Source organism: Podarcis muralis, chromosome 10, assembly GCF_964188315.1.
Source record: "Podarcis muralis chromosome 10, rPodMur119.hap1.1, whole genome shotgun sequence".
Classification (NCBI taxonomy): domain Eukaryota; kingdom Metazoa; phylum Chordata; class Lepidosauria; order Squamata; family Lacertidae; genus Podarcis; species Podarcis muralis.
Genome location: NC_135664.1, coordinates 53,987,103 through 54,008,332, shown reverse-complemented (window position 1 = coordinate 54,008,332; position 21,230 = coordinate 53,987,103). Strand labels below are relative to the sequence as shown.

At 45.0% G+C, this 21,230-nt stretch overlaps 1 protein-coding gene across 4 annotated transcripts in view; it reads right to left on the bottom strand.

Moving 5' to 3' along the window:
• Positions 1-21,230, bottom strand: part of HIPK2 (homeodomain interacting protein kinase 2) — a 172,697-nt gene that overhangs the window by 38,313 nt on the left and 113,154 nt on the right. For 3 of the 4 annotated variants that reach the window (XM_028746878.2, XM_028746877.2, XM_028746879.2), the window contains exons 3-8: positions 11,868-11,991; positions 9,196-9,315; positions 7,894-7,980; positions 7,078-7,262; positions 4,765-4,927; positions 3,016-3,238 (exon numbers count right to left, since the gene is read on the bottom strand). In XM_028746878.2, the coding sequence (XP_028602711.2) occupies positions 3,016-3,238; positions 4,765-4,927; positions 7,078-7,262; positions 7,894-7,980; positions 9,196-9,315; positions 11,868-11,991 (902 nt within the window). The remainder of the gene's footprint in view (positions 1-3,015; positions 3,239-4,764; positions 4,928-7,077; positions 7,263-7,893; positions 7,981-9,195; positions 9,316-11,867; positions 11,992-21,230) is intronic. The other variant, XM_028746880.2, reaches the window with a different exon arrangement.

The window sequence follows — 21,230 nt, the reverse complement described above, 5'->3', positions numbered from 1 at the left end:
TAAATGTTAACACACAACCAGGCAGAGCTACATGTTTTTTGAGTGGGGTGGAGAAGTGTGGTACCTAGTTGAACACCAGGGCTTGGGAACCTGTGGGCCAAGACTGACCCACAAAGGGGTCCAATTTGGCCTGCAAGGTCAGTTTACCCAAACCACGACCACCCGCAGACACCACTGTGTGCAGTTACTAAAAAGAGTGCTGCTGGAACCAGCAAGTCCACCTTTTTGTCTCCTCCCCAAAATCACCAAACACCCTTCTCCCTGCCCCAGTCTGGGACATATAACCCACACAGGGTTTTGCCTCTTTGGAATGGACCACTGGGAAGTGAGCATGGTGGCTTGACTTCAACAGAAACAAATTTAAACAATTAAAACTTTAAAAATCCAAAAACTGACAGGAAGAGAGTTTTAACCCCAAACAGCAACACCGGGAGATTCAAGACATAGGGCCTGGGTAAGGAAAAAACAACAGCAAAACAAGGCAGAAGGAACAACAAAAAAGGAGGCGTGTTTCCATTCCCTTCTGAAAAAGAGAAGAAATTCTGTGCCTGTGTTTTTTTATCTGTTTATGTTTTGTGTTGCTTTGAATGGTTGCTACTGTCCTTGAGCCGTTGGGATGGGGTGGAGTAGGAATTAAGTGGAGTCAATACATCTATTTTTGTGCCACTTCCCAATAGCTTCCCAATACAGGCTGGCTGAATGCCACAGCTGAAAAAGAGACATCTCCGTCTCCGGAGGAAGCGCCGCCTGTTGCTACACACAAGGGGAGAAATTAAGACTCCAGCAGCCTGTCATCCTTTCTGCCGTCCTGCCTTTTGAGCTGAAGAAATAATTGAGGATAAAAATTTGCCCAAAATAGTCAAAATGCCCTTTGTAGCTTTTGTAAATAAGACTCAGGGGACTTTTCAGGATTTCACCCTCGAGCTCTTTTATGTTATTTTAACCCCGCATAAAAAGGATAAAACGTCTGCTGCACAGCAGTGCGCCGAGACATCAATATCTGCAAAGAACTTTAATATCTTTGGATAAAAATGAGACAGAGAGAGAGAGAGAGAGAAGGAGCCAGGTGGCAGCAGCGCAGGCTGCCAGACGGCAGCAGAACCCAGATGTGTGCGAAGGCAGGGACAGCTCCTGGGTAGAAGAAATGGGTTTTTTCTTCAGTTTCCCTGTCCCAAATCCCACCAAGTAAACCCCCTCCCCAAAAACTGACCATGGCTGTAGTGCATTGCAACCCAACCCATGCACATCAACCTGCACCCTTGTTCTGCCACAGGTTAGGATCACATCACACAGCTGTGCATTTGGTGCAGCTATACTGATGGGTCAGGGGAATTTTCAGTCTTAGGCAAAGCTTTAATTTACTGAGCCATGCTTTTCTAACCTGATGGCTTAGTCCTGGAACTTGCAGGGTTTCAACCCTGCCCAGATCTCATTCCTCAGGTGAGGAGCCCTCCAGAAGATCTCCACCCTGCCCATGATCCGCAGGAGCCATCGAATCTGGACATCCCTTTTCCGAGGACTAGAGGTCCCCACACCAACTACCCTGGCCATTTCTCATCTGCATACCCACCCACCCTTTCTCCCAGGAACACAGGAGCAGAAGGTTCAGTGAGACAGGCACAGGCTTCAGAAGTGGCCAGTTAGCTGCCCGTGAGGCTACTCAGCAGAGGAGGAAGCACATGAAAATACCTACTGGAATCAGGGCCTGACTGAAAGCCAGGAACGGTAGGGCTTCCAGCTCTTATGTAGGCCTCCAGTCTAAGCTCTCACCCCAGCTCCATCCATCCTGACCTGAGGAAACAGGCAGTTATTCTGCTCCTTTGTGGGTCTGCCCAAAACGCATGTGGTTTCCCCTAATGGGGACAAAGAATAGCTTAGCAGCACTATAAGCTTTTCTGAACCAATGCCCAGGCTGAATCTATGAAATTATCTGCAGGAGGATTATTTCTCAGTCGCGTTACTAGCCAGGAAAATGGAGTTAGTTAACATTCCAAGAGAGACTCATTTCAGACACCATGCCCGTAAGGGCACCGAGCGGACCAGGTTGGCAATCAACCAAGCATTACTTTAACCCAAGCCTCATAGCACTCCAGCTACTAAACTACTGCAACATGCTCTGTGTGACTTTCACCGACGACATTTCGGAAGGGCCAAGGAAGTCTTGCTTTCTCGTGCAGCTGCGTCACCAGGAGCATATTTATGCTACCTTCAGGAGATACATTTTGTCTCCTGCAGACTTCTTGAGTATTATTAAAATACAGTGGTACCTTGGTTCCTGAACGGCGTAGTTGTCAAACAAATCGGCTCCTGAATGCCGCAAACTTGGAAGTGTTCTGGTTTGAAAACGTTTTTTGGAAGCCGGTCGTCCGCCGTGGCTTCCGCTTGAGTGCAGGAAGGTCCTGCAGCCAATCGGAAGCTGAGCCTTGGTTTTCGAACGGTTTCGGGAGTCGAACAGACTCCCGGAATGGATTAAGTTCGAGAACCAAGGTACCACTCTACTCAAATACTCTGCTGCGTAGCTCCAGTTCAGACTATACCAGGTCTAATCTGTCTAGCCCAAGAAAAACTACCCTGTTTGCCTGTGGCTCCTCAAGGTCTCAGGAAGAGGCCTTTCCATCTTTTTACTGAGGCTCCTAAGGACTCAGCCTGAGTGGCCCTGAATGCAACACAGGTCCTCTTCTTCTGATTGGTGGCCTCTCCCTGGTTGATGCTGCCTCCACAGTCAGAGGCAGGGATGCTTCTGAACGCCACAGGAGGAGAGTGCTCTTGTCCTAGGGTCCTGCTTGCGGATTTCCCACGGGCATCTGGGTGGCTGGACTAGATGGGTCTTTGGTCTTGGCTAGCAGGTTCTTCTTAAGTTCTACCTGGGTTTCGTTTCTCGTTTCTGCCTGCCAAGCATATCTCCTTTGTCAATGCGAGGAGCATCCCAGAGAAATGCACTGGCCCAATAAGCAGAAACGCTTCGAATGAGACAAGGGAACGGCAGGTTTGTAGCAGATAAGCAGCGTCTCTTACCTTGGAAGCCTGGAGGACACACGATGAGGGCTTGCTGGAAGGGGTCGGGGCGAGCACATATCTGCGCCGTCCCCGTCTGCAGGGGGACGCTCCTCTGGGCCACCGCGGCCATGGAGGCTGCCGAGGGCTGGTAGAGTGCAGATTGGTAGTTTAGTATGGAGACTTCAGGGTTGGCTAAGGAAATAGTGGCACTGGTGGTGGAGGTGGGAGCCAGGGTGGTGGCCTAAAGGAGTGGTGGGATTTAAAATGGAATAAAAACATAATATGAAGGAGATGGCAATGTTGGGAAAAAAGCTAATAATAATAATAATAATAATAATAATAATAATAATAATAATAATGGAAGGTAATATAAATAAGGCAAGACAACAAGTTGCAAAAAGGAAAGGCAAGCGACATAAAGAAGGGCAGCAGAAAGAGGGGAGGAGGGTATAAGTAAAAAGGTGGAAGCTAAGGATGTGTAAGGATGAAGACTTTTCTTTAGCCATTGCATGCACCACTGTTCTGCTCATGATTGAGAAATGACCAGAATACAACAACAATGGCAACAACTGGGGAGCACTGAGCCCGCAGCCCCCCAAAAGCAGCTGGTATCATCAAGGTAAGGAATGTGTCACAGCCAACATCCCCTGCAGAGTGTGTGCTTGTTTTGTGGGGGAAAGGAAGCATCTACCAGTCCAATTCAATACAGGTGTACTCTGAAGAAAGTACCACTACGTTCATTAAGACTTCATCTCGCGTAATCAGGCAAAAGAATGCAGCCTGCATTTCTTGTGAGAAAGAATGCAGGAGGGTAAGTGCGCTGTTGTCATGCAGGCACAGAATGGTGCATATACGTTTCTGCCTATGAAAAGGAAGACTGGAAAATTGCTAAATATTTTTATATGTTTAATTCCTTAATCCTATAATGTGTGTGAATGACTTGATCCGCAGTTGGTGGCTTGGCTGACTTTGATGAGTTACCTGCTCGGCACACCAGCTATTTTCCACTTTCTGAATGAGGTTTGTGGATTACATGACTCTGTAAGGGCCTTATATTAGGCATGGGTGACAGCAGGGTATTTGCAGGCATATGCAGTTACTAGATACTGGGAGAATTTTTGGTGTTTCTGCCCTCTGACACGTATGGTGCTGCCTGCATAGCAGATTTTTTAAAAAGATTATTAACATTATTTTTTCAAGAAACACATATTCTGTTCAAGAATTTGGATTCTTTAAAACTAAGAACATCTGCTGAGGGTGAGTGGGAAGAAAAATATATATGCAAACCTGTCTTGTCCTTCGAAAGGATATTTCCTTCTCCTCCACCTGTAGAGGTGGAATGACAAAGAAGGAAGTCTATCAGACTCTCCTCATGAAATTATGGACTGTTGAGGGCAGCTATGGAAGCCTGAAATAATGGCCTTATAGTGAGTCAATTGATTGGTCTGTTTACTCTGACTGAGAGAAGCTCTCTTGGGCAGAGAGGGCTTTCTTTTAGGTAGAGCAGCCAGGAATTTATTGTGGGTCCCTTCGCTGACCTATAGCCCTTCCTGTAAACTGCAAGAGCCTTTATTCTGCACCAAATGCCAAAATCTTGTGATCACACAGAGTGGGGAATATACAGATCCCTTTCCACTAATAAGAGTTAATCAAGAATCTGGTTAAGTCTTTGTGTGTGGAAAAGTTTCAAAAAGAGTTGGCTAAGCCTGCATACACACACGCAAACACACACACAGAGAGAGACTGCATTATGATGGTTCGCCTCACCTGGTTATGAACTGTATTGAGCTGGTTGTTGAAGGTCATGGTAAGGTTGGTTGATGTGCTTGGGGCCACGTGGGTGATGAATGGGGTCTTGCTCTGATTGACTGTGTCGTACATGTTCACCCGCCGCTTGCAAATCTCCATGTTCTGGAAACAGGACTTGACACTGTTTATGAGAAAGAAGGCATGAAGAAGCAAGAAAGCCAAAGGGATGCTGCCCATTTCACCAATGATGTACATACACCACAAACTTAAATTGTTTGGTAGACATTACTTCTTTCTAGGAAATAAGAGAACTGCAGTATAAGAGAATAAGAGAACTAGGCAGCAACCCTATCAAACTCGCCACGCTACAGTTCCCGGGATTGTTTGAGGGCAGCTATGGAAGCTACTGTTACAAAACAGAAACAAGGATGTAACATTGGTGTGTTCCAAGGCTCAAAAGCATCACAATGATCTGTACTATCTATGAAGCAAACATCACGATCAGTTGCGAATCATAGCCTATTTTCTGTGCAGTTTACATTGTTGCTTGTTGTCCTCAATCCTTAAAACCACTCCAGCTCTGAAACCAAACCTCAGCAAGTTTAAATATTCTAGGAATGCCAGGAACAGGAGAAGCCCCTGCTCTACAGAGAGCAGTTCCAAAGCTGAGTCCCTGCTACTAACGTGATCCCTGCAGCAAGCAGACCCAATGGACACTCCTTACCATTTTCTGCCCCTTCATTTGTAAGGATCAAATAAAATAAAAAGGAATGCAACTTTACGACAGTTTGGATGTCATGTATGAGCACATTCCCTTGGTCGTGCAAAGCAGCTCTACTGCAAGAAATGTATTCTCTGGGGTCAAGAAGTCCAGCTTCCCACTTTGTGGCAAGATTCCAGAGAGATCAATAGCTCCTGACAAATGCTCGTTCAGACACCTCTTAGCGTGTAACTACAGGTTACTTGAAAACACCCAGCTGCTGCTGAAAGTAAGAGTCCCGTGTCCTGCCGCCCTCCTGACCTCTGTCATGTTTAATACAGCTTATCTTGTCTTGTGGTATAAAAATGGAACTCATAGCCAAATGATGTGGGGCAAGGGCAAGCAAATGCAAAACGCCATGACATCACAGCAGCAGGCAAGTTGCACTTCACATTACAGAAGTCTGTTAATGAGGCTTGTGGCTGCCATTTTCAGAAGTGGTTTCCACCCTCAGGAAAGGAAGTGTTTCCATGACTTCCCTCAGCAACTTTGGCCACATTCACACCCTACATTTAGAGTGCTATTAAACTACTTCAAACAGTCACGGCTTCCCTGCAAAATATTCTGGGAACTCCAGCTTGTTAAGGGTGCTGAGAGTTGTTAGGAGATCCCTATATTTCCCTCACAGAGGGACAATTCCCAGAGTTCCCCGTGAAGAGGGACTGATTGTTCAATAACTCTGAGAGCTGTAGCTCTTGGAAGGGAATAGGAGCCTCCTAACAACTATAAGCAGTCTTATAATGAACTACAACTCCCAGAATTATTTGGCGGAAGCCATGACTGTTAAAAAGGTTCGCCTGGCACATTAATTATACAACTTTAGGCACCAAGTGAAAACCTCCCTCTTCAACCAGGCCTTGGACTGATTAATATTGTACAGCCTTTTAAATGTGTCTGTAGGAAGGGGAGGTTTTTTGTCTGTGTGCTAACTATTAATTTGTGGTTTTATCCTGTGTTTTCATCTTGTGAACCTCCCTGATATCTTTGAATGAATTTATTAAGTTTATAAATTTAATATAAAATAATAATAAACAGATAAAATAGAAGTGGCACCATAGTGTTTTTAAAAAAATGTATGGTGTGAATGTGGCCTTTCCTTTTAAAAAAAAATTAAAGGTTTTCTTGAATTACAAAAGTACATAGAGTGTCTGTGTTTTCCATTCACAGAATCTTTTCTCTCACCCTGCTAGGATGACAGACAGATCCTGGCAGTGAAACTTCTGATTCTGGAGTCCACTCACCTACCTTATCCTCCCACAGAGTTATTGCATGAAAATTAATCCTACTACCTGCAGAAGGTAGGGAACAGGTGAACAAGCCACCGAAACAAATTGCTCATTCCTGAATAATGTCTCACTGGCCCAGAGCTGTTAAAGCAACTCGGTTTAGGCCCTGTCAGGATCAGAAGATGGCAGCCACACTTATCAAAACATTCTTGCCATGATAATGGTTTTCCTGGCATCCAGGTTCTGTTGGTATTCACTCTGCTTGGCTGCGACTCAAATTCAAAGCACATTTGAGCAGACACTGCTCTGAGACCTGCAACCCAAAGTAGAGAGAAAGGAGCTTACTGGGTGCTATGGGGGAAGTCCAGCAAGTGCGTCATGGTGACAAATGGGTGGTTGAGGGTTTCGATCGGTGTTATCCTCTTATCCGCGTCTATCGTCAACATTTTCTTTAACAGATCTATGAACTCCCGCCGGTCTGCCTTTTCAACCAACATATCGCTGCCTTCCAAGTCTGTTGTCATATTCACCTGAAAGGAAAAACTGAATCAGCAGCAAAACTACATTTCTGGAAGTCCTGGGCCTAGAGAAATCACACCTAGCCTGATGCTTACACGTGTTTGGCAGGATCAGGGCAACAGCCTGCAAAAGATTTTGATCTTTCACAGGCTGTTTCTATTCATATGACAGAATATGATTTGCAGAGTCCTCAGAGGCAAAGCTAGCATGCAGACACTCTCCCTTTGTGCAAGTTGCTTCACAGCAGGCATAGGCAAACTCGGCCCTCCAGATGTTTTGGGACTACGACTCCCATCATCCCTGACCACTGGTCCTGTTAGCTAGGGATGGTGGGAGTTGTAGTCCCAACACATCTGGAGGGTTGATTTTGCCTATGCCTGCCCCACAGGTTATGACAAATGATTGGAGGCCCTTACATGTACTGCAATGTACACACATAAGGCCCCTTCACATGGCACCAAAGGCATGGCCGAGGAATATAACCAGTGAGTGCAGCAGCAACAAATTGAGCAGACCCACAGGGGTGTGTCCCCCATATTATTTAAGCATATAACACCAAAATTCTCCAATGGGAGTTTGCACAAGAATGGTGGTGGGTTATTTGGCTGGTTATTACCCTGAATATTTCACCAGCATTCTTACCTGTGCCATATCATCCAAACAATTGAAAATATACTTTCTTGCTTCTTTTGACTTGATCCCCGTCTCTGCCTCATGATCATCCGGTGTCTGTTCAGAATCAAGAAAAAGTCAGTTACCTGCATCTGCTCTGAACTCTATTTAACCTTCATTGCTACTCCAGGTAGGCACCACAAAACCTTGCACCCCTTTCGGCCGAGCTTCCAAGTAGCATTATTGGCTGTTTTACATATTGTCCATCTCACATGAAATTGCACAGGAATTGAAGTAAATCCATGAGTTTCGAGACCGCTGCTACATTTTCATCAGATGTGAGCTGCAGACTCGGTAACGCACAGTTGTAGAGGGAAATAGTGGCATCTTTCCCCTATTCAATGCCTGTGTAAAGCTTTTTTATATTTGTGGGGGGCAGGGAACAGGGTCATGCTACTAACAGAACGGATGCAAGGAATAGATGTTTGGTCACCCTAGACTTGGAGCCCCACATGGCTTTGTTTTTTTGGGGGGTGCTACCATACTCAAGGGACGCGGGTGGTGCTGTGGGTTAAACCACAGAGCCTAGGACTTGCCGATCAGAAGGTCAGTGGTTCGAATCCCCGTGACGGGGTGAGCTCCCATTGCTCAGTCCTGCTCCTGCCAACCTAGCAGTTCGAAAGCACGCCAGTGCAAGTAGATAAATAGGTACCGCTCCAGCGGGAAGGTAAACGGTGTTTCCGTGTGCTGCTCTGGTTCACCAGAAGCGGCTTAGTCATGCTGGCCACATGACCCAGAAGCTGTACACCAGCTCCCTCAGTCAATAAAACGAGAAGAGCACCACAACCCCAGAGTCGGTCATGACTGGACCTAATGGTCAGGGGTCCCTTTACCTTTACCATACTCAACAAATGGCAACCACAGCCTTTCCCCCCACTATATTTATATTTATTGTAAGAGCAACGTGGTGGTGTATAGAATTAGCTTCTGGATGTTTGGCCTGTGTTTGAAACAGGATGGTGTATTAAAGGGGCTTTTGGTATTATCCGACATGCCTCTTCTGATGTTCTTATGCAAAGAGACAACATCCTCTCCCAAAACAATCCCAGCAGGGAGGTGAGGAGGAGTCCAGCCTGCTTCACGGAACCCTTTCTATGAATCTGCAAACGTTTTGAAGACCCGAGGCATTAATTTGCCAAGCCACCCAAAAGCTACATCACGTTGTTGCAGCAACTGCCTATCAGCCCGGCTTAATGCCCACAGGCCTCAATCATGTTTCGGCATTATGAGATGCAGGCCCCAGTGAAGGAGGCTGAGAAGCAACATCTTCACCTTTAGCCTCCACAGCGGATACGGCGAATCTGTATCTCTGTTGAAAAATCTCGTAGTCTTCGTCCCTGCACTCAGTAAATACTCAGCTGGCAAGCCCTGCGTCTGCGAAATATATCGGATCTGTAAGAGAAGGATAAGAAAGAAGCCCAGATTTATCTTGCCATGATCTGTAGTAGGTTGGGGGCTGGAATAGGGGAGGGGGGGTCTTTAGGTATCTAAAGCAGCAGAAGAAATAATGGGAGGAAATGGGAGTGAGGGCTTGGAAAGTTTGGCTCAAACCAAGGACTGAAAAGGAAGGCAAGGGCCCACAAACTTTAACCATTAGTAATATTTATGATGTATTAAGAGGCTAAATAACTAGGTGCTATAAAATTATCTTTCCTTCTGCAGTTAAACTCCACCGCACTCCTCCTTTAGCCTTTGAAGCCTGCGGACATACGTTGCTTTATCCATAAACTGCAAAGATAAAGGGAGAGCAGTGAAGGTATAAGAGTGTGTGTATGCCTTGCGGGCATGCTTTATTTGCCAAAGAGCCTTTTACAACTTTGGCTTTGATCCTCAAATGCTAATTTCAGGAGGACTTGTTTGAGCAAGATGCCATGAAGGCCAGGTTGCGTCCGCTCCGCCATCTTTTTCCGAATGAAAGAAGTTTAGGTCTGTATGTTCTGTCCCACCAAACAGCTCTCACCATGGACAACTGGTACCCTCCCCCAGGGCACATCCTACATGAAGATGCACCCAACCACTTCAGTGGGGTTCAGATGAGCATCACAATGTGGATAGGAAGGCATAAGAATAATTGTCTGCACCCCTAGACAAAGAAGCTGAGGTCAAGTGCATCCTTTGGGTGCAGCGGGTCCCAGGAATAAATCCCTGGAGTCCCTGGTTTTAAAAAGAAGCAGACTGAGACTCTGGAGAGCTGCTGCCTGTCAAAATGGACAGTACTGTGCTGGACCAATAATCCAACCTAGTACAAAGCACCTTCCTAAGTACCTATTAGCTATATGAGCAGAAATCTGTTTCCATGGAAGGCTCTTTTTTGCCAGATTGGAGCATATTTGCTGAATTTGTGGTATGGCCATTAAAACTCTTCTGTCTGCTTGCCTCATAATGGTTTTAAAACATGAACCTATTTTATATTGCGCATGTGTTCTATTTTCTTTTGACTGCTATTTGATTGGTTCTAATATTTTTAGAGCTGGTGCCAATTATCATAATACTGTCTACTGGTTTAAGCTGCCGTTTTTATTTTTTATATTATTATTTCATTATAGCCAAACGAACAAACAAAAAAAATTCTTGAACAGAAGCAAGGAGGCGAACTGAGGCTTTGCACCAACCATCTTCCAAATGCCACCTCTAGAGAAAGTCTCAAAGACCGTGGCAGTGAAACTGGGGAACTGGGAAAGGCAGCTCCAAATTTTGAAAAACTAGACTTTGGCTGCATAGACTTTTGTGCTGATTATAGTCGCAGGTATCTGGCATTCAATGGACGGTTGAGCAAAAGGTAGGGTTGCCACCATTTTTTCTGGCCTTGCTCCTGTTTCTTTAAGCAGCAGCCCGATAAACAGAAAATGAAGCAGGCAAAATGTTCTGCAGCATGGAGAGAAGCGATGGGCAAGGCTTTATCTGCTTAATTGCCTTTGTGTCGTACCACTGCTAAAGGCACTGGAACAAAACAGGCGATAATGCCAGTAACAGGCTCACCAACTTTTTTTTTCTGAGAAGCTCAACAGCTGCTTGACAATAAGCAAAGTTTTTGCAGGCAACGCTTTCCCCATCACTGTGCTACCTTCAGTGTTAAACCGAACGGTGGGCTCCTAGAAAACAGCCTAGCTCAAGGATCTCCCTGCCCTTTGACTTAGGCCTTTGCTGCTGCCCCTCCTACGGCGATGATGAAAGAGGAGTGTTAACGTGAATGAGCGCTCACTTGCTTCTCAATCCTTAGAATGGGAATGGGGAACTTACAGCCCTTCTGAGGTTCTTGGACTACAATTCCCATCATCCCTGACCGTAAGGGCTGGGGCTGATGGAAGATGGAGTCTAGCCATGCCTGGAGGGCCACAGGTTCTCAATCTCTGCCTCAGAACATGTCCTCGGTGGCAACAAGAGGCAACTGATACTGCAATGTAGATAACAAATAAACCTGCATTGATACTTGCTGTTACAGTGGAGTAAGGATGCCTGCTTTGTTCACTGTTTGACCAGACACCCATCTACAGAGTTTCCTAGCCACCTGGAAGTTAGTCTCTTGCTTGACAGATCACCTAGGCGGTCAGCCCTTAAAGGCACAGTACTACCAAAACACTACAGACGAACAATTAAAAAGTGGTCTCAGGAGTTAAAAGTACAGGTAAGGTCATTTCAAGATAGTAAGGAAGAGGGAAGAGGAAGGAGGGACATAAAGACACATGAAGATAGAAAAAGGACTAGAGTCATACACAATCTTTGTCTTTATGGGCACTCCTGGTTCAAAACCGAGCTGGCTTTCCACTCTTAACTCCCAATGCAATAGATAAAGAGGTCTCAGGCAGCTCAATTTTCCCCCTGAAACTCCAGATTGCGTGTCACTCTTGCCTCCCCCCCCCCAATTCCCTCCTCCCCTCAATCTCTATGGGAGGAAAGTACGCACCACTCTTGCCCAAGTAAATAAAAGAGGCAGCAATACCAACCTGGTCGTACTCTGAAGCTCCTGGATATAGCGGCCAGCCCAAGAAAAGCTCTGCAATTACACACCCCAGAGACCACATGTCAATTGCTTCACAGAAGGGTAAACCGAGGATGATTTCAGGGGCTCTGTGGAAGAACAACAGGAGAGAGAGCATTAGCTATTGCAAAACATAGCTGTTTCATTATGAGATGGACAGGGGTGAGGGACCTGTAACCTTCCAGACGTCGCTGGACTACAACTCCCATGATCCCTGACCGTTGGCCATGCTGGTTGGGTATGATGGGAGTTAAAGTCCAACCACATCAGACATCAAATAGACCGTTTGTGTTCTACAGGCATCCTGCAATAGAAAAATAAGGCTTATATTGCAATCCTACTAGTTACGCTTACTCAGAAGTAATCCCAACAGGACTGACAAGTAAGTGCATGCAAGGTTATAGCCTTAAAGCATTTATTGTGCAGATGACTATGGGTATAACTAAAAGAAAATAAGGACAAAGAGTTCTCAAAGGGCCACCCTCCCCCCAAAAAAGTTTATTAGAATTGTTAATGCCTAGCAAGTTTCGGGAGGAAATAACTTCTTTGATGCAATTTTTAATGCTGCAACACTGCACAAAAAAAGATACAACTGAGACTTCTTCATTGGCCAAAAGGCGCAGAGAACCTGTCCATAAAAAGGTGTTAACTTCTGTTGCTAGAAACAGGACTATTATTATTATCAATTTCATTTCTATGCCGCTTTATACTTTTAAGTTAAAAAAATCTCAATGTGGTTTACAACCTACATTAAAACATCCAATAATACAACAATCCTGAATAAAACATTACTGGAAAAAAGTTAAATATAAAGTATACATTCAAAGCAACATAATTAACGGGAAATAAAAATAGTATCTTAAAGGTTTCAAAAGGAAACATTACAAAGGAGGTCAAGTAGAGAATGCACATTTAACGCACCAAAGTTCTAAAAAAAAAACCACCTTAAAACATTTCAAAAGAAAACATTCCTAAAGGAAGTCAAAATTTAAATGTACATTTGAAGCAGCATAATAAGCAAGAGCATGGCCCTGAGCCGAAGGAACGACCCCTTTTAGAAACTGATAAATTACTGCACTTTTTGCCTTTGTCTGGCCTTTAAGATTTTCTCATAGAGGTTTTTTTTTTTTTAAAGTTTTGTTTTAGTGGCTGATATACAACTATTTATACTATTTGTTTCTGATTTGTATTATTGGAGATTAAATGTTTTTTTCCTCTCTCTCTGCTGCTGCCATTATTATTATTATTATTTTGTGGGGAGGCTATCCTTTCTTTCCACTATATATGCAGCACTCAGGTTCGTTACTGTAAGCTGCTTTGAATACATTTTGGAATAGCAATGTAACCTTAGATTAATGACTACAGGCCAGTTCAGATACTTTCTTCCATTGTAAGAGCAGTCCCATTTTGTTTAACAGTGTATGGTGAGATCTCCCAGATCTCAGCTGCAGCAGGATCCACAATCTGTAAATACTGGGGAGAGGTATGCATTTGCTCAATTTTCACTGCAGTATCCATAGTTAAAGTCATTATCTTTCAAAACCCAGGAAGTCAGATTTCTTAAAACACACACACGCACAACCCTGCAATCAGTAAGTTGACAAGAAGCTAGACCTTAGGAAAATCCCATGGGGGGAAAAGGTCAGCTCAGCCAGTCTCCAAGCCCATTCAAGCCTTTGACAGACAGCCAAGTGTTTCTATCTCCCCCCCCCCCCCAGCATCCTGTCTAGAGTCCCTTTTACATCACTTTGCAATGAATATTTAACCCATTTTCACCAAAAAGGGAAAGTCTTGCTTGACATTATTGAGACCCAGGTTCATACAAATGGCAGCTTAACTGCTCCTCAGACTGTAACCAGGTGCATGGAAAAGATTTCAGAGATTCTGTATCTTCAATATTTGTGCAATAGACGGCATTTTGGCCGAAGCATGCAGGAGTGAGGAAAGCTGCACCTACCAAAATTATATTGCTAATATGTAAGCCCTGTCCTCCTTTACATCTGGTTGCTCTTAGCAAAAGCAATATGAATGCCTGGGATAGCTCAGTTGGTGGAGCATAAGACCTTTAATCTCAGGGTTGTGAGTTTGAGCCCTATGTTGGGTAAAAGATTCCAGCATTGCTGAAGTTGGACTGGATGAGCCTCAGGGGTCCCTTCCAACGTTACAATTCTATGATTTCATGACCTGCCACACGGTCAGCTACTGAGCCTAGGAACTATGGCTGTACTCAGGTGATCCTCCAAATTACTGTTTACAAGATCCTGAAAAAGCACTGCTCATATTCTCCTCTCCTCTTCCTCTTTGGCACGGGGCTTAATGCATTGCATTCAGTTTTAATCAAACCACAGTTTGCTATCATCATGCCCCCAACAGGAAACTGTGGTTTGCCTGGTTTTTCCGTACCAGGATTGCAAACCACAATTTGATCTCGGTTTGCAATCTTGGTCTGGAGCGATCACTTGAACCACAGTTTGTTGGTTTGGTTGTACAGCAAACTATGGTTTGAATTAAACAGGATGCAATGAATTCATCCCTAGGCATGAGAGGAGAAGGGAAGGAGAAATGTGCAAACAAATCCAAGTTTGGAGGATTTGCTGAAAGCAGTTCAAGCGATATTCTTTTTAGGCACTAGTTAAGAGGAATAAAAGAGAGCAGCTTTCCCTCACACCCTTGTAGCGAAACTTCATCATAGAAAGGGTTGCTGTCTGCAGCTATGGGGCTGAGGGAGAAAGCAAAAGCACAAGAGCAATTGGGTATATACAGGGTGAGTCTTTTAAAAGGGGCCCCGTGGAACATGTGTACAGTGGTACCTCAGGTTACATATGCTTCAGGTTACAGACGCTTCAGGTTACAGACTCTGCTAACCCAGAAATAGTACCACGAGTTAAGAACTTTGCTTCAGGATGAGAACAGAAATCGTGCTCCGGTGTCACGGCAGCAGTGGGAGGCCCCATTAGCTAAAGTGGTACCTCAGGTTAAAAACAGTTTCAGGTTAAGAATGGACCTCCAGAACGAATTAAGTACTTAACCCGAGGTACCACTGTATATGCTCCATAGGGCTCCCTCCAGATGGGTTAATAAGGGCTTGGGTTGAGTTCCTCTTCTCTCTCCTCACCATCACCAAAAAAATCTGGTGCTGGACCTGCCTAAAGGCACCATTACTCTTATACTGTATGTTTCCACCTGGAAGAACAGTTTTTCAGCTTTCCACTTTGGGTGGTTTGATGTATATACACAACCCCAACGGATAGGAGCGAGACCCTCTGTGAACTGCCTGGAAAACACATCCTTCTGATGTAAAATAATCAATACGAACATCCTGTAACTATCCACTTGATCACTGTTTGTATCTCAGAAGGGAATAGAGCAGCTTTCATGAACACAGCACAGTGTTTGCTTCAAAAGGATTCGCTCGCAATTTTTCCCAGCCCCTTTTCTGTGTGTGTGTGAAATTGCAGCTTGACACACTTCTCAGCGCAAAGGAGGAGACTTTTCCCCACCCACTTACTGCTGAGTTATCAAGCTCATCTGACAGCTTATTTGACCGCACATGCTCAAGCGGTCTAAGCTAGTAACCAAGTCTCTGCAACCAGCCTCTGGGAACACAGCCTGAGAGAAACTTGTTCTCCCGTCATATCAATGCAATTATGCAAAGCAAATTCCACAGTCTGGTATTCTACTGCATTTGGGAAAATACACAGGCTCCCTATAAGCCTGGTCCTCTGGGTTGCAGCACTCCAAATCTGCACCATTTTTTAATGTTAGGATCAGTGCATTAGGCTTACACCAAGGGAAATGAGGCTTTGCTGTGATACCTATCTATGCTGTGCATGCCTTCTTCCACCCTCTTGTCCTGAAAGGTGGGAGATCTTGTGCAGTGTCAACTCCTCCTTCACTTTCTCCCCTACACACACACACACACTACAGCGGGCAAGAATCTTAGATCAGCATGTGTGAAAGCCGAGCTGTGCAATCAGCAAACTTGTATGATCGTCCTTGATGTGCTAGTTTTATACATGCAGGGCAGCCGTTCCCAGCATGTATAAAATATGGGGAACCATTCATTTGATCCACCAACTGAGGGCTGAAGTTCTGCAGTCTGCCAACAGATACATCTTATGTCTCTGCACGCAGATAGCGGGGATGCAAAAAGCTTCATTGCCATGCTTTTCAGAAGAAGGCTATTAGAAAAGAACAGCTGATTATTTCTGGAACTCTCCTGTAATGTTGACCATTACTTACCACATTCCATGGCAATGAGTTCCAAACAGCAGTGTTGTGGTGTATGGGAAATAAATGTTTCCTTTTGTTCATTATTGCCTCGCTGTATGCTGATTGCATTGCATGCTTTGTTCAGATCAAGTTATTATGTAAAACACTAAGGAGGTTTCCACTCTTGACACTAAAAGTGCTTTTTTGTATTTTGCAGATCTGTAATGTGAATATTAAAACCTACACAGCTAGAATGTAGAATCAATTTCAAATGGTCCTCTTCCTCTTTATATCCCACGTTATCAACATGCATATAAATAGCAGAGGAGAGGGTCAAAGGTGCTTTTAGTGTCATCTGTGAAAATGCCCTGCACAATATATGTGTAACATTTATGTATTTAAAAATGTTAAAGATATTACATACAGTACTTGCCCCCCGCCAAAGTATGCTGACAGTTTAAAATGTCTTGTTTATCCATTTGCAAGTTAGTCTGCAGTCTTAACACTTCCTAGCAGTGCAGGTCAGCTCTGCAATTTGCAGCAACCAGGAATGAGAAAGCAGGCTTTTATTTTTCTTACTAAGGCACAAAATGATACCAAACTTTGGGTAGGTAGTGCAGGGACAGAGAGCACTGCTGAAGAGTAAAGTTTTCTGAGAGCACAAAAGAGTAAAAAGTTTGAACACCATGTTTTGCGCTGGAATTTTATTTAAACAGCTTCATCTAGGCCTGCAATAAATACACAGAATAGATACAGTCATACCTCGGGTTGAAGTAGCTTCAAGTTAAATATTTTCGGGTTGCGCTCCACGGCGACCCAGAAGTAACGGAGTGCGTTACTTCCGAGTTTCGCTGCTCACGCATGCGCAGACGCTCAAAATAACGTCACGCGCATGCACGGAAGCAGCAAAATGTGACCCGCGCAGACGCGTGTTATGTTTACTTCAGGATGCGAACGGGGCTCCGGAACAGATCCCATTCGTATCCAGAGGTACCACTGTACCTGCATATTCATTTTGGTCAAGTGCTCTGACAACTATGTTCTGAAACTAGCTTTTACCCCCTTAAGTTGGGGGTAAAGGATGGCATGAGTAAAATGGAAGAGGGGGAGGAAGCTAAAGCTATCTTCAGATGCCTTAAAAGGTAAAGGGACCCCTGACCATTAGGTCCAGTCGTGACCGACTCTGGGGTTGCGGCGCTCACCTCGCTTTATTGGCCGAGGGAGCCGGCGTACAGCTTCCAGGTCATGTGGCCAGCATGACTAAGCTGCTTCTGGCGAACCAGAGCGGCGAACGAAAATGCCGTTTACCTTCCCGCTGGAGTGGTACCTATTTATCTACTTGCACTTTGACGTGCTTTCAAACTGCCAGGTTGGCAGGAGCAGGGACCGAGCAACGGGAGCTCACCCCATCGCACGGATTCAAACTGCTGACCTTCTGATCGACAAGCCCTAGGCTCTGTGGTTTAACCCACAGCGCAGTTATAACCTACGGGCAGCTAAAATCAGCTGCCCACTTCCTCAGTTCCCACCCCTTCTACCCTGTATTCAAATCTAATTCCTGCACCAAGCAATTGGGGAAGATTTAAATCAAAGTGCCTGTCACGCTGCTGGGGTTTGGCCCCCCGCTCCTTCCATCCCTGTCTTCCCCTTGGAACTGAATAACAGCAGGACTTGCATCTTTGCAACAGCTGTTTCGTTTTGGTTTGGGACCTGCCATCCTCAACCTCTCAAGCTGCGAAACCAGCACACCGGGGCCCTGAGCTCTCCTCCTCGCTCTGCTCACAATTCCCTGGCGGAAGAAGCCTCGCCTCGCCATTGGTCGGCCCTGGCCATGTGACTCTCTGCCAACGTTCCACCTGCCTCCAGCAGAATATTTACTTTAGTGACCCTGCTCTGTGGCAGGGTAATTTCATTGTCTGGTGTTTCTGTCAGAGAAATTAATTACTGCTCCTACTCACCAGCTCCCTTGCCCGCACGTCACAGAAACATTAAAAGCAACTGCCAGGGACTTTCAGCTTCCACAGCTTGGGCTGTTTGGGAGCTAAATCCTCTCTGAATGCCAAACCTGCCTCAGAATACCATATAACACCTGCAGGAACCTAGCCAGCACAGGAAGGGATTTTATTGCCTGTTCCTAGCTGGACAAGCATACACATATTGAAAAATGGGGAGGGGAGGAATACATCGCACGCAACCCCCCACTATCTTGGCTATCCACTTAGAGAACACTTGGTTCTCAAACTTAATCCGTTCCGGAAGGCCGTTCCAAAATCAAAGTGTTCCAAAACCAAGGTGCACTTTCCCATAGAAAGTAATGCAAAACGGATTAATCCATTCCGGACTTTTAAAAACAACCCCTAAAACAGCAATTGAACATGCATTTTACTATCTAACAAGACCATTGATCCATAAAATGAAAGCAATAAACCATGTACTGCAGTCACACAATCAATCAATCAGTAGCTGAACTGGGTTCCACACAGTCACAAAACAAAACAAAAAAAGCCGCAAAAACAAAAACGCAAAATAAATAGCAAAAACAGACAGACCTCAGCGTAACACTCAAAATGGAAGTGTGGCACTCAGACCGTCAGCGTTAACACTCAAATTGTCAGCATAACACTCAAATCGGAAGCGTAACACTCAAAATGGAGCACGTTCAGCTTTCGAAAAAAGTTTGCAAATGGGAACAATTGCTTCTGGGTTTGCAGAGTTTGGGTTCCAAGTTGTCTGAGGACCAAGGCGTTTGAGAACCAAGGTACCACTGCATTACAAATAGATAAAGGATCCAGGGCCTCTTCACAAGTGCAATAAATGTCCGACGCAGAAAAGCATTTCTGTGTAAGGAATGGCGCACAACCTAAGTGCAGATCACCTGCAGTAAAAGACCAAACTGAAGGGGGACGCAGTTCAGATGTAATGGCAAACCGCAGTTTGTCATTAGGAGAATGAGCCTGCATGAGACTCAACACTCCCTCTGCCTCTCTGTTTTGTGCAAGCGAGGCGACCTCCGCATTTTCTTTTGAACTAACCACGCAGTTCTACATTTCAACTGAACTTTGGGGTGTAACCTAAGCACAACTAGCAGCCACCCACTGAAGAAAGAGCTCTCAAGTCCGATGGTGCAGTTGCATCCTGCGTTGTTGATCTTGCGTTGGGACGACATGGCCTCCAACATCCCTTCCAACATGAGGATTCCATAATAGGCTGAAGTACATTACAGATTCCAGTAATGTCTTTTGGTACATTGATGTCACTCCTGGGAAAGAACTTTGAGCCACTCTGTTGAGCAGACATGGCCCCTTGCAAGCTCCAGCACACTTGAATATGGCCCAAGGCTTCTTATTGGAAACCCATAAACACCAACTTTTTCCTTGTACCCTTGCCCACCCCTAGGAAGCTCTTAGCTCAGCTTTCACCAACCTGATGCCCTCTAGATGTTTTGGACTACAACTCCCATTAGCCCCAGTTGGCACAAGCTCTCTGGGGCTGGTGGGAGATGTAGTCTAAAACCGTTGGAAGGTACCAAGTTGGTGAAGGCTCTTCTGGCTTATACTGTATGTATCTGAAAACGTAACAGCTAAAAATGTTTAATAAAAATGATAAGCAAAGAAATAAATAAAAAGCTTAAATTTAGTATGCTTTGCAACACTCCATATTACTTGCAGAAGTCTGGATCAATTATTTTTTTCATGTCTGAGGGTAACCAGGTTCAAAATATTGCACTGCAAATGCAACATGCTCATCAATTGAAAATTTAACATCTGGCATCTTTAGGAAAGTGATATACCAATCATGCTAATTGCATGCAATGAAAATATGCAAATTAGCTGAGGACCTCTGGTTCAAGACATGTTCCTGATGGGACCTTATGTGCTATGCAAGTTTCTCATCTCTGCCCTGTAATCCATTCACAGGCTGCATGCCGTGGCATCTTGGTTTTTTATCTCTCCTTTGAAAATGGTATTTGTTTTGACACCTTCCCAGCCTTCCAGCTCAGCTTTTTAACCTGTTTTCCAGAGACTTGGGATTTCATAGGTCACACAGAGTTGAATTGCAGCTGCTGAGCCTGAAGAGTGAAATATTTAATAAGAAGAAACTCTCTCCCGCTTCTGCTTTTGTACTCTCATACTCTCCATGAAACAGTGTGGCTCCACTTTGCAGAGCTGGCACAGTTGCTGTGAAAAGCAGTGTACTGTTGCGCCTAGAGCAGCCTTCCTGGCAAGCTGGTGCTCTCCAGACATTGTTGGACTACAACTCTCATCAGATTGGCCAATGGTCAGGGATGATGGGAGTTGCAGTTCAGCAACATCTGGAGGGCAACAAATTGAGAAAGGCTGGGCTAGACGAGGGTTTCCCAAACTTGGGACTCCAGCTGTTTTTGGACTACAACTCCCATCATCCCTAGTGGTCAGGGATGATGGGAACTGTATTCCAAATACAGCTGGAGACCCAAGTTTGGGAAACCCTGGGCTGGAGCACTGAATTTGAGGACAGGTAAACTCATGGGTGGCCAGCTTATGAAGCCTGACTGTGCCTTTGAGAGCACATTGATCAGTAGGAATGAGCACATGATCCTGATTCACTGAGCTGTGAAAAGCTTCACCTGCCTATTTCTGCATATCAAACTCCTGCTAACGGAACAGGGTCAGGCCAAGCTGTTAAGACTGGTTGGCTGCCTTCGGCTCAAGGCTATTCTCAACGGTAAAGGTCAAACAGCACCTCAGCTCTGAGCCCAATGTTTTTCAAAGTGCATTCTAGGGAACTCAAGGGTTCCTGCAAAACTTAACATGGGTGCTTCAAAAAGAAGACCACTAATGGTGCACAAATACTCCTAGAATGCAGATAGACCACTGCTAGCTGCTGCAATCACACCTTGCAATGCACACTGTACCGGAATGGGTTTCCAGGGCACACAGGGTTCTCGATTCCCCTTCTATGCATATTCCAACACACGGAGGGGGAAGTGGGACTGTGTCCCCTCCCCAATCTACACATTTGTAGCAATATCTGAAAAAAGGCGCCACATCCATACAGATGTACACACATAGGTTTCACAGGTTCAGCAGCAATCAAAGGGTCTGATCACATGGAGAGCCTTACACATATGGATGTA